The sequence below is a fragment of the Carcharhinus amblyrhynchos genome, chromosome 8 (assembly GCF_965287045.1).
Source record: "Carcharhinus amblyrhynchos chromosome 8, sCarAmb.v2.hapA, whole genome shotgun sequence".
NCBI lineage: Eukaryota > Metazoa > Chordata > Chondrichthyes > Carcharhiniformes > Carcharhinidae > Carcharhinus > Carcharhinus amblyrhynchos.
Genome location: NC_137331.1, coordinates 10,724,323 through 10,738,407, shown reverse-complemented (window position 1 = coordinate 10,738,407; position 14,085 = coordinate 10,724,323). Strand labels below are relative to the sequence as shown.

The following is a 14,085-nucleotide window of genomic DNA, read 5'->3' as shown; positions in this document are numbered from 1 at the left end:
CAATGACTTGTCATTGGAATGTATGATTGTCAATGACTATCAACATCCGTGAATCAGAAAGAGCAGTTAAAACAAATTGAGAGATTACATTGATAAATTGGTTATCTTGATGTTCTATGCTTGGAAGATTGCTTGTGGTGTGTAATTGTACCCTGTGTCAAGGTGACTCGCAGAAATACATTACTGCTTCTGTCGATTGATATACGCTGAGAAATATTTACAATAGAATTTACTAATTTAAGCACTTCATCAGTTTGCCTTCATAAATGCAAAACACAATCCTCGGTGTGTTGTACATTTACAGAAATCTAGTTCCGACCAGGTTCATCCCAAGGTCATAAGAATTAAAATTATGTCACCATATGAAAGTGCTATACCTGTATTTGATATCTGTTATGTTGACATGTTAGCACCACAAACATTGAATCAGGTAATACTTCATTGACAAAACATTTTATCTAGCAGATGCAGTTTTTAAAATGTGACAACAGCACAAATTAATACAATTCTCCATGTGTTTGATGTTCTACGGACCTCCTAAACAGGATTGTTCAATGATCTTATGTTTCTGGAAGAAAATAGTAGCAGATTTTTGCACTTTTTCAATTCAGGAAGACAGTATGTGCACCTCAGTGATTTTATTTTCAGCATCCTTTGTGCCCAATGTATTGTAGAATTTAAAAATTACATAATGTTAACTTGTTTCCAGTATATTTTTGACATTTAATGTTTTCTTATGACCCCATCTGCATTTTCACCTCAGTACAAACAGCAATCTATAAAGTATGACAGCTACTGTATAAGTCATCACTTGCAAAATAACTATATGGTTAGAACAAAGGAATTCCCCAAAAGTTTGAAATATTATTAATTCCATTAAACCATCCATTTTTTTAATAAAATTAGAAGCTTAATCTATTTAAAGATTTGCATAGTCCAGATCAGTTGCAAAAAAGAGTAGTTGGTGTGGCTCATACGTGCCTTTCACTATTTACCATTTATAAATCAGTGATTAAACTAACTTGCCCTTTCTCATGCTGATGTTGTGGAACACTAATAACCAGTACATCTAAGTGATAGGATGCAAATTCAATCTTGCCATTCCACTAGTGTTCAAATCAGAATTGCGCTGAATAGATACTCTTATCATATTTCATTTCATTAACGTAACTTTCAGCCTCAACTTTCACATCAGAAATTACTGTTCCAACTTTTGTTATAATTGCATGTGTTCTCCAGTTATAGGAAGCATTGGTTCAGATTGACATTTCCTAACATACTCAAAAGATCAGTGATCTTGCTAACAGCTATTGTTTGTGATCTTCTGGTTCAAGATGAAGTGGAGAACCTGGTGCTTTATTTTATTCATACATCAATACTGGGTTGGGAAGTGTCTTTCTTGATTAGTTCAATGCTGACACACCATTTGTTTATGATGAATCAGTTGGCGTTCTCTCAAAAAGCAATATTTATCTAACGCTTTTAACATAAAAATGTCCCATGGTACTTGAAGGAGCATTATGAAGCAAAGTTTAATAATGAAATGCATATGGCAATATAATTATGAGGATAAAGTGGATGGGAAGGCTTATTTCCCTTAGCAGAGAGGTCACTAATCCCGAGGGGATCATAGACTTCAAATAATAGAAGGATTAGAAGAGAGTTAAGAGAATTCTGCCTGAAAGTGGGGTAATGGCAAAACCCCTCACCGCATTTTTTTAAAAAAACTTGAATGTGGACTTGAAATGGCTAAGAAAGTCTGATTACGCCAGATGGCTCTTTTTCAGCCAGGCACAAACTCAGTGGGACTAAATGGCCTGCTTCTGTACCATAAATGTTTTACATTTCTGTCAGAAAATATTAGGGCAGTTGACCAAAGATTTGGTCAAGAATGTAGATTTTAAGAACTCTTAAAGGAAGAAAGACAGAGATGTTAAGGTAGGAATTCCATAGCTTAGGCTCTTGGGAATGAGCAAACTGTCGCCAATGGCGGGGCAATTAATTTTAGGATGAACAAGAATCCAGAATTTAGCACTGACATTTCTGAAGATTGTGGGGTTGGAAGAGATAAGAGAAAGGGAAGTGCAAGGCCATGGGGAAATTTGAAAATATGAATTCAAATTTTAAAGCAGTTGATGAACTGAAAGCTAGCATAGGTCAGTGAGCTTGTAGGCAATGAGTAAACAGCACTTGATGTGAGTAAGGAGACAGACAAAGATGTTTTAGATACCCTCAAGTTTACAGAGGGTAGAATATGGGATGCCATCAGGAGTGTGTTGGAATAGCCCAGTCTAAAGGCAGCAAAGCCAAATCATAAAGTCTCTATAGTACAGATAGAGGCCATATATAAGCGTTTCACCAGCAAATGAGCTAAGCAGAGAATGGAGTCGGGCAATGTTACAAAAGCAAAAAGAGGTGGCGGTGCGGGTCTGTGTTTCCAGATTCATCTTAGTCAGATATAACACCAAAGTTGCAACAAATTTAGCCTCATTCTTGCCAGGGTGAGGGATGGAGTTGATGATAAGGGAGTTGAGTTTGTAGCAAATACCAAAGACAATGGCTTCGGCCTTTCCAATATTTAGTCTGTTTAGCAATATTTAGGGAAAATGTCTGCCCATCTAGAACAGGATATCTGACGAGCTGTCTTGTTAATTTAGAGTCAGTGGGAGAGATGCAAAAGATGGTGGTAGAGTTGAACACGGTGTTATCAGCATACCTGTGGAAACTCAGGTGTTTTTGAATAATTTCTCGAACTAAAGCCCTGGATGTTATGTAAATTGACTTCCAGATGCATTTGATAAATTCCTTCATAAGAGACTGTGAGCTAAAATTGAAGGAATGGAATTGAAGGCTAAGGAATAATTTGACTGAAAACTGGCTGACTGAGGAGTCAGGCCTGAATTTTGACTACTACAGTCGTTAGCTCCAGTTGACAAATTGCCCGGCTCACCAGACTCACCTTGGAGAGAAAGCCCCTGAATATTGTGAGCTTCAGGTGGCAGGTTCAGGATGAAGTTGGGCCCAAGCAACCCTGGAAGCAGAGTGTATTTGGCCACAAGAGTGGACAATTGCTGATGTAGCCCAGTTACAGTTTGAGAGTTTCAATTCTCTGAGACTTTGCCCCAGTTGTGTTATAGGATTTTAAACCTTCTGGCTCTCATACTCCTTCTCACCACTACCCCAACCAATGCACCACTCTACCTCCTACCATCGCTATACTCAAATGTGAACTCATCAGTATCTCCACCCCGGGCAGAAGTCTGGAGCCATGCTGATTTGAAACAATATAAAGTTCTAAAACCTGATACCGATTTCAGCATACATAGACTTGGCAGTTTGAAAATAAACTCCCGTTCAGAAAAGCCAGTTCAAAGTTTTTTTAATTTTCAAGTGCTTAATCTCATATAACAAACTGGCATTCATGTCCCACATCAAAGATAGCTAATCCTTTTAATGTGCAAGTTAACCTGTCAATCAAACTGTAGTCAAACACTGCACTCCCTCTTCCCCCATGACCCTGCTGATATTGGAATTAAACCAAGCGTTCAGGGTGGCACGGTGGCACAGTGCTGCCTCAGAACCAGGGACCCAGATTTGGGTGACTGTGTCTGCACGTTCCCCACGTGTCTGCGTGAGTTTCCTCCAGGTGCTCTGGTTTCCTCCCACAGTCCGAAAGACATGCAGGTTAGGTGCATTGGCCATGCTAAATTCTCTCCCTGTGAAGACGAACAGATGCTGGAGTGTGGCAACTAGGAGATTTTCTCAGTATCTTCATTGCAGTAATGCAAGCCTACTTGAGACACTAATAAAAGAGCCCATAATGTAATGTCAACAGCAACTCTTGACTGTTAGAATTGAGTTTTAAATCACTGATGCCTGCAGTCTTTTTGTAATACAGGGCTGAGGATTTAAATAGACCTTATCCACTCGTCAAGAATATTTATAACTGCTCCATAAATTCCCACACTGCAGGTTAAGGCCCTTCCAACAGCCAAATCTGAGTCCATTTGAACTCATCGCTGAGCTCATGTGTCCCTCCTGTGTTTGGGTGTCCCTCCTGTGTAAATCACACTCTACCCACTTTTCCCCTGCCAGCAAAAACTGGATCTGTTGGAAATGGAGGCAAGACCAACAGCGAGGGGCTAAATTAGAAAGCAGAACCAAAAATGTGGTCATCTCCAGATTACTATCTGAGCCATCAGCTAATTGGCACCATCAATGTGATAAAAGAGGTAAATGCATAGTTCAAAGGCTGGTGTGGGAGAAAAGGGTTTGAATTCATGGGTCATTGGCACCAGTATTGGGGAAGGAGGAAGTTCTGATGCGTTGGTCTTCAGCTGATTCATGCTTGGACTAGAGTCTGGTGAATCGCATAACTAGGGCTATAGCCGGGGCTTCAAACTAGAGGGGAGAGGGTTCAATTGTATCAAAATTAAAGGGGAAGTTAGGAGTTCAGGTTCGTAATGATGTGGACAGTTAGCAGAAAATGAAGGGAAGGTACAGAAAATGTGAATGTCATTTTGCAACAAGAAATTATACAAGAGTTAGGAAATTTGATAATAGAACAAACTTTTGAAGCCTTTGGGCAAAATTTTCCTGTCTCACTCGCCACCGGAATCATAGCAGGTGGGGCAGACCATTCAGAGGTCCATTGGCCTCTGGCGAGATTTTATGGTCTTGGGGTGAGTATGGCTGGAAAATCACGCTTTTTTTGTGCCTGAATGCACAAAGCATTAATAAGTTAATAGCCAAATAGAGACAAAGCAGTATGATTGGGTGACGATTACTGAGACATGATTATAAGGAGACCAGGTCTGGGAATTTGAATATCCAGGGATACTCAGTATTTCAAAAGGATAGACAAAGAGAAAACGAGGTGGTGTAGCTAGGGAAGGAAGAAATCAGTGCTTTAGTGAGAAATGATATAAACACTGGAGATTAAGACGTGGAATCTGTCTGGGTAGAAATAAGGAGCAGCAAAGGAAAGAAGTCCCTGTTGGGACGAATCTATATCTCTCCAAATAGTAGTTCCATCGTGGGGCACAGGATGAACCAGGAAATACTGGGAGTGCAAGAAAGGTACAGCAATGATCTTGGGTGATTTTAACATGTATATAGACTGGATTAATCAAATTGATGTGGATGTGCCGGTGTTGGACTGGGGTAAACACAGTAAAAAGTCTGACAACACCAGGTTTAAGTCCAACCGATTTATTTGATAGTACATGTACTATCAAATAAATCAGTTGAACTTAAACCTGGTGTTGTCAGATTTTTTACTGTGTTTACTTAATCAAATTGGCAAGGGGAACCTTGAGGGAGAGTTCATTGAATGTCTCAGAGATTGTTTCTTCAAGCGGTATGTTGTGGAACCATCCGGAGAGCAGGCTATTTTGGATTTGGTATTGTGTGATAAGCAGGGATTGCTTAATAACCTCATAGTTAAGGATCCTCGAGGGACGAATGATGATAATTTCATAGAATTCAAAATTCAGTTTGAGGGCAAGAAAGTGGAGTCCCACACTCATTTTCTGGAGTTGAACAATGGTAATTATGTAGGCATTAGGACAGACTTAGCCCTAGTGGACTCGGCAGGAAAATTACAACGTAGGACAGCTGATAAGTAGTAGTACTTGTTTAAGGAGATATTCAATTCTTCACAACTAAGAGGATGAAAGATTGCAAGAGGGGAGAAAACATCTATGGCTAAACCAGGAAGTTAAAGATAACATACTTACAAAAAGTAAAGCATCCCATACTGCAAAGGCCAGTGGCAAACTAAGATTAAGAAACTTTTGAAGATCAACAAAATGTTACTTGAGTAATTTAAGAAAGCAAAAGGTAAGTTATGAAAGAAAACCAGCACAAAATATGTAAAGGAATAGTGAAATCTATCAGTATACAAAAGGAAGAGACTAGCTGAAGTGAATGTTGATCCCTTGGATGGTGAGATCCTGACAAAGGAGCAGCACTCAAAGCTTGTGATTTCAATAAACCTTGTTGGATTATAACCTGATGTCATCTGACCCCTCATCTTGTCCACCCCAGTCTAAACATCGGCATCTCCACAACTAGGGTATTAAAGCAAGTGGCAGTGGAAATAGTTGATCCATTGGTTATAATACTCCAAAGTTCCCTGCATGTAGGAAAGATTTCATTGGATTGGAAAAACACTAATGTAATGCTCTTATTCAGAAAGTAGGAAGCTACAAACCAATTAGTTTAACATCTGTTGTTAGGAAATTGTTAGAACCCATTATTAAGGAAGCAATGACAGGACGTTAGGAAAGTCAAAACACAATCTATCAGAGTCAGCATGGTTTTATGGAGAATGAATCGTGTTTGACTAATTTGCTAGAGTTCTTCAAAGATGTTAGAAGCCAAGTGGGTAATGGAGATCCTGTAGGTGTAGTCTATCTGGACTGCAGGAAGATGCCGCACAAAAGGTTAATACACAAGATAAGATAACATAGGGTTGGGGGTAATTTATTAGCTTGGATAGAAGACTGGCTAACTGACATAAGGCAGAGAGTCAGGATAAATGGGTCTTTTTCTGGTGGGGCAAGATCTAGCTAGTAGAGTGCCACAAGGTTTGGTCCTCAGGCCCCAGCTATTTACAATTTATATTAATGACTTGGATACAGATAAAAGGTACTGTAGCCAGATTTGTAGATGACACTTAAAAAGGTAGGATACTTAGTTGCAATGAGGAAATAAGAAATTTACAAACGTATGTAGATAGGTTAAGTGAGTGGGCCAAAATGTGCAACTTGGATAAGTGTGAGGTCGTCATTTTGGTTAGAAAATGGAAAAGCGACTTGGTTTCTAAACGTAGAGACTTCAAGGTGCTTCAGTACAGAGGGATCTGGGTGTCTTCTTGCATGATCACAACAGTGCAAAAGAAGACCATTCAGCCCAGATAACTGGTATGCAGAGACAGCAGATAATAAGGAAAGCAAATGAAATTTTAGCATGGATCAGACAATTCCAAGTTCGACTCCTAGCTGGCTGCTTGTTCAGTTTTAAGAGTGGTATGATGGCACAGTGGTTAGCATTGCTGCCTCACAGCACCACGGACCCGGGTTCAATTCTGGCTTTGGCTGACTGACTGGACTTTGCACCTTCTCCCATGTCTGGGTTTCCTCCGGGTGCTCTGGTTTCCTCCCACAGTCCAAAGACATGCAAGTTAATTGATTAGCCATTCTAAACTGCCCCTTAATGTCAGGGGAACTAGCAGGGTAAATACGTAGGGTTACTGGGTAGGGCCTGGATGAGATTGATCGGTTGAATGGTCTCCTGCATTGTAGGGATTCTATGAGTAAATTTAAGGAGGAGATAGACAAATTTTTAATTAGTAATGGGTTGAAGGGTTATGGAGAATGGTAGGGAAGTGGAGTTGAGGCTGAGATAAGATTGGCCATGATTGTACTAAATAGCAAAGCAGGCTCAGTGGGTTGAATTGCCTACTCCTGCTCCTAGTTCTTATGTTCTTGTAGTCTAAAATTTGGGGTCAGGCTTTTTGGATATGAAATTAGAAAACACTTCTCTTCACAAAAGATGGTAAATGTTGGGAACTCTTTTCATCAAACTGCGTTGATGCTAGATCAGCTGTAAGTTCTAAACCTTTAATGGATTTATATTGTCCAAAGATATTAACGGATAAGGAGTGCGCGTATATTGGATAAGATCCCAGAACAACCATAATATCAGTGAAAGTTGGATCAGGCTGAAGAGGCTAAATAGCCTCCTCCTGTTCTTTGTTCATATCTTTGGCTCTGATGCAAAGGAGCATAAGACTATACGTGAGCAGGAGAAAACCCATCCATCTATCTGCTTAGCGTCAGACTTGCATTCACGTAGCATTCATTACCAGAATCTTATAGTTCATCTCACCAAATATCTGTCCAGCTCTCTCCCAAAATTACTAATATTATCAGCCCCAGTCACCACCTTGGGCAATCCATTGTTAGTTGCCACCATTCTCTGCATGGCTTTGTTGTATCCAATCTATCCATTCAATTTGCTTCTTTTGAGCTTCATTCTTTGCCTCCTGGTTGTCATTCCTAGATCCACAGTAAATAATTTCTTAGTTCAACTTCTTGATGAGCTTAAAAATCTTGGGACTGAATTTTACAGACATAGTGGTCTCTGGCACTGCGGCTATGAGGTTGGTCACCCACCATATACTGACAGCTGCCCTGAAGAAAGTTAATGCTAGGTACAATGTTATTTTCTTTAAAATGTGACTTCCACCCCTATCTTGGGAGAAAGTCTTGCCTTGGAGAGCTGCCAGCCAATCAGATGGCCACTATCACTTGTTTGAGAACTGCCCTTGCAACTAAAGCTAACTGGCTTCCTTCATGGAACAGGCCTCACTTTGCTCAGATATCTGATGCCATGTATCAGATAAGTAACCCTCATCTGCCCTTTTTCCATTAATGTGATGTCTTTCCTGTTAAATGCTGAACAGAACTATATACTACTTCAGATGGGGATGAATCAGTGCCACGTATATACCATCCAGTGATTTGTGTTCAATTTAAGGAATTGACCATCCTGAGAACCACTTGCTTTATTTATTGCTACAACATGCTGTCCTCAAAATCTTAAATCCCTTTCTGCATTCTGCAGATAAACACTGTTTTGGTCATATCTCTATTCTCTTAGTCTCATCACTTTACATTTATCAACATGATATTCCAATCTAATAAAAGCAACATACTGCAGGTGCTGGAAATCTGAAGTAAAAACAGAACATGCTGAATAAACTCAGCAGGTCTGGCAGCATCTGGGAAGGAGAAACACAATTAACATTTCAAATCCATAAAGCTCTTTTACAGAATGTTTCAATCTACCCGATGAGCCTGCTCCTGTTTGTTGATGAATTTCCTAACATGTTGGCAACTCTTATGATATTTGGAATTCAGAAATCTGCTGGTGAAATTTTTTTTATACAACTGATATTTGGTTTTGCTGAAATTGAGCAGTTGTAATGTTGGAGAATTTTTTTTATAAATTCGATTGCACTTTCTAGAATGTAGTTTTGAAACAAAGAATATTGTTCTTTTTTGGCTTGATCAGAATAGTTTTAGACACATAAATACTCGTTGGAAACTGCATGCCCATTTTTAAAATTTTGTGTTTTAACACATTGAAATTTCTCTGTTTTCAAAATACCAATTTTATTGAAGAATTGTACATTTTAAGCATTAATAATTATTCAACTTTTGTAAACAGATCCTTCTTTGGACCAGTCTGATTTGGTTGCAGAGCTGCTGAAGGAACTTTCCAATCACAATGAGAGAGTAGAAGAACGTAAAGCAGCAATGTATGAACTCCTTAAATCAATTCAAGAAGAGTCGTCAGGAGTATGGGATGAACACTTCAAAACTGTTTTGCTGCTGCTTCTCGAAACACTTGGAGACAGAGAGGTTAATTAAGTTTTTTTAATTCAAATTAACCTGCTCAGTGTGTTTTTTGGTGTGTTGTGTTTATATCTATATATCTCATATTCCTAGTTTATCCATTTGCTCCTGTTATATTGTTGGCCGAGAGGATAGACAGCAAGTCCTGTTAGTTTTGGATTTTGCACTTGAGGTGTGCAAAGTAGCCTTGTTAGAACATAAAAACTAGGAGCAAGAGTAAGCAATTCAGCCCATTGAGCCTGCTCCGCCATTCAATATGATAATAGCTGGTCTCATTTCGGCCTCAATTTCACTTTCCTGTCTGTTTTCCATAACTCTTCGACCCATTATGATTAAAAATCTGTCTATCTCCTCGCGTTTACTCAATGTCCCGGCATCCACCATACTCCGGGATAGTAAATTCTACAGATTCATGACCCTTTGAAAGAAATTGTGCCTCTTCATCTCTCTTTTAAATCTGATACCCCTAAGTGTAAAACTATGAACTCTTGTTCTAGATTGCCCCACATGAGGAAGCATCCGATCTGTGTCTACGTCAATACCTTTTATATATGTATATATATTTATATATCTCAATTAAATCTCCTCTCATTCTTCTAAATTCTAGAGAGTATAGGCCTAAACTGCACAGTTTCTCTTCATAAGACAAACCCTTCATCCCTGGAATCAATCAATCAATTTTGTTTATGCTTTCCATCTATTTTCACTGTCTGAGGAAAACACCTACTTTCTAGTTAAGAACAGAAGCTCACGTTATAAGGAATCATGTGCTTAAATCCACAATCTTTTTTGTGGAATAATGTATGTTTACTTGCAATTTGCTGCTCCAAAATAAATTTTTTTCCCCTCAGTTTAATTCATCATGATTTTTTTGCACATGGAATTTTCACTTAATTTTTTATTGTGGAGCTGAATTAAGTTAACAATGTGTTTACTTTCCTGTTATCAAATGTATGTCACGCTTGGGCATCTCAAACTATTGATCTGAGAACCACTGCACATGTTCTGATGTGATTGATGCTCATGCTTCTTCCCAAGGCTTGAGACAGACCTCGGAGAAACTTCCAAGATCAGGGGGAAAGAACAAAATGTGAATGCAGCATGAGAAAAATTAATTTTGGGGAGAAGGAAAGGGCACAGAGTAGAGCCACTATTCTCAGATGTTTGTTTCTAATGGAATAAACTCTCCTAGCCTAATATCGCCCCCAGCACACCCCCTCCCCGCCCACCCCCCTTGCTTATCGGTGCTCTGACTCTGGCCTTTTGTGCATCCCAACTTCCCACTCCTCCATCACCTTTAGTGGCAGACCTTACAGATGTCTTAGCACTACTATCTGGAATTCCCTCTCTAAACCCATGAAACTGATGCTTATCCTTCCAAAGTTTCCTCAAATAACGTTATTGATCCAATTTTCGGTCAATAAATTGGAACTGTCTATACGTGTAGTCTGATTTTAAGGAATGTAAACTTGTACTGGGGCCCTGATGGGTATTAATGTGTGTAGGGAAATGCACTTGTAAGTTTTCCCTTCTCGGGTTTAGCCTATCTCCTGTCTTCAGATACACGCACGTATGCAGACATGCACACAGAGGCACAGCCAGGAATCTGTTTCACCCCTTCAAGTTCAATGCCCCCAGCAGAATTTTCCTCGTACATTGTACTTAACATAATGAGGATAATTGAATTATAGCACAGATACTTCGACAAGTATTAGACATTAATGATGGATGGATTTCTTTTAATCGTGGGGAATATAAGGAGACAGAGCCATTAAGTAAATAAACTGGTCCGTCCAATATTTCACCCTTGCCAAGGCATCAAATACGTATTGAACTACCTTTTAGGTTTTTTTGATTTCACTACCTTACTAGATTATCACTTTTTAGTATAATGAATGTTTTTAAAGTCAGATTTAAAATGCAATTTTCACATATTCAAATTCTGTCGCCACATTTCCATTTGGGTACTCAATCAGTTTGTACTAGGTTAGTTGAAGTGACCCATTATTAGCCATATAAGTACTGAAGTAATTTCATCATACAAGATGCCGATGTCTTCCTTTGTGTGCAATGTGAGTCAGTAGAAGTCATTGACAAGAAAAGAAAGAACTTACATTGGTCTAGCAACTTTTATTCCTCGGGTTGCCCCAAATTGCTTATTCAATAAAAATGGCTTCATAAATAGAGGCATAGAATGCAAAAGCAAGGATTTATATTAAATCACAGGTTAGTACTCAGCTGCGTCCAATCCTACACACTGCATTTTGTGAAGGGTGTCAAGGTCTTAGAAGGATGTGGAGGATCTTACTGAAATGGTACCAGGTTGAGGAACTTAAATTTATGTGGAGTGACTGGAGAAACTTGAATTATTAGATGGAATTTAGTGTGCCCCTGGGGTGGGCTGAAAGACGGGGCCATTTAATGGGGTTGCTATTCGCATGGTGGACAACCTGTTGCTTTTCCAACTCTCTGCCAATTAAGTTTGGAATGGGAAGGGTTGATGTTAGCCTTCATGCCTTCAGCTAATTGAGGCCTTTAAGTGACGAATTAATAGGAACCAAGAACTCAGGAGCAGGAGCCCTTGGAGTCTGCTTTGCCATTGAATAAGATCATGGCTCATTTGTTTGTGGTCATAACTACAGGTTCCTGCCTCCCTGCCCCCTTCCCTTGTCTATCAAAAATCTATCTAACTCAGCATTAAATAAGTCAATGACCCAGCCTGCATTACTTTCAGGGAAAGAGAGTTTCACAAACTAAGGAAAAGAAATCTCTATCTCAGTCTGAAAAGAGAGACCTCTTATTTTTAAACTGTATCCACCTCGATCTAGTCATGCCCATAAGAGGGAACATCCTCTCTACATCCATCCTATCAAGTCCCCTCACAATCTTGTATGTTTCAATTAAATCACCTCTATTCTCCTGAACTCTAGTGGGTGAATGCCTAATCTGTTCAACCTTTCATTTCCAAGAATGAATTAAGTGAACCTTCTCTAAACTGCTTCGAATACAACTTTATCCTTTTTCAAGTAAGGAGGCCAAAACTGTGCACAGTATTCTAGATGTGGTCTCACTAAGGTGCTGTACAGCTGCAGTAAAACTTCCCTACTTTTATATTCCATTTCCTTTGCAATAAAGACCAGCATTCCCTGTGTCTTCCTAATTATTTGCTGTAAAATGCATACTACTGAAAAAGAGCCAGCAGAAACTTAGCATAACAGAATACAGGTCTGTATTTGTTAAGTTAGTGGCTGCGCAATCAGGGCCATGGTGTTCAATCTTGATCACGTTAGGGGGAAAAGAATTAGGGTGGGTACAGAAAAGATAGCAATCTATTGTCAAATTTAACATGGAAGACACATGAAACAAATGTTGTTAAAGGTTAATTTATGCTGTCAAGTTAGAAGATAGTTCAGAGTGGGCTTATAGAAGCATACAAAATTCTAAATGGTATAATTAAAACAAATCAAGAAAGACCAAGTCAAAATATTACTTCATAGTACCATTGTAATAATTCCAGGTCACCAGTTGGATAGATAACAACCACAACATTTAATTACATCTCACTATAATAGAGGCTTGCAGCCTCATGGCTACCAGTCAGCTCCCAAGACTTCTGGAACAGAAACCTGAGCCCACCTGGGTGATCCCCCACCCTGCTGCTCTCTGATTAGTTTCCTGTGTCACGTGACCCTTATTCTGCAAAGGGACAATCACCAAAGCCAAGAAAATAGGACCAGAAAACAGAATGGCAATTTGTGAAAAGGAATTTTAGAGCAGAATTTTATTCATAGCGAAAAATGTTTGACACCAATTACCAATCACGATAATAGGCAAAAACTTTGTTATTCGAGAAACAGTTGGTAAGTAAGATACTGGAATTCCATGGCTGAAATCTCCTTGTCTCGGTACTAATTTTTTTAAAAAAGACATCATGTGCATATTATCACTGTGCTTTGCCTTGGGGACACAAATCAGCTGATTGAGCCTGATGTGAACATATATTGAGATATTTTGGATTTTCTCTTTTTATGCATCCTTTCTCTCTAAGAGAACAGTATACACCTGTACTTCTAATAATCATAATGGAGATTTGCTGTCTGATGGGAGTTCATATTCAGAAAACGTTCATCTTTTTGCAACTGTTTTCGATGTTCATGCAATGATAATTTGTTAGTTTTGAGCTTTTTTCTCTTGGTATTACAGCATACAATCAGAGCATTGGCACTGCGAGTTCTAAAAGAGATTTTAAAACACCAGCCAGAAAGATTCAAAAATTATGCAGAACTCACTATTATAAGGACATTGGAAGCCCACAAAGATCCCCAAAAAGAGGTTGGTTGTTCACTGATTTCTTTTTGTTGGAAATTAAGGAATGGCAATGTTAATTTGTTTCACTGCTTTTCTGCAAGTATTTCTCTTTAACTGATCATCAAACAAAAAAATGTTTATATGTATTGAACATCTGCAATCTTTTTAAGATATTCTTTGGCATGGCAAAATCAAATTATGGTAAAGGTGTTTGGATAATGTTGCCTTTATTAATCCAAATAAAAAGCTGTCCTTCAACACAGGTCTATAAGTGGGAAAACCTCGTGGCTGACAGCAATTTTTTAAGGTACAGAAAATGAAAGCATTGTTAGCAGAAGAAACTTTCTATAAT

The 14,085-nt window shown here is 38.9% G+C and overlaps 1 protein-coding gene across 32 annotated transcripts in view; it reads left to right on the top strand.

Moving 5' to 3' along the window:
- clasp2 (cytoplasmic linker associated protein 2) overlaps positions 1–14,085 on the top strand; it is a 358,037-nt gene that overhangs the window by 331,466 nt on the left and 12,486 nt on the right. For all 32 annotated transcript variants that reach the window (XM_080193660.1, XM_080193667.1, XM_080193651.1 and 29 more), the window contains 2 exons: positions 9,238–9,431; positions 13,629–13,757. In XM_080193660.1, the coding sequence (XP_080049786.1) occupies positions 9,238–9,431; positions 13,629–13,757 (323 nt within the window). The remainder of the gene's footprint in view (positions 1–9,237; positions 9,432–13,628; positions 13,758–14,085) is intronic.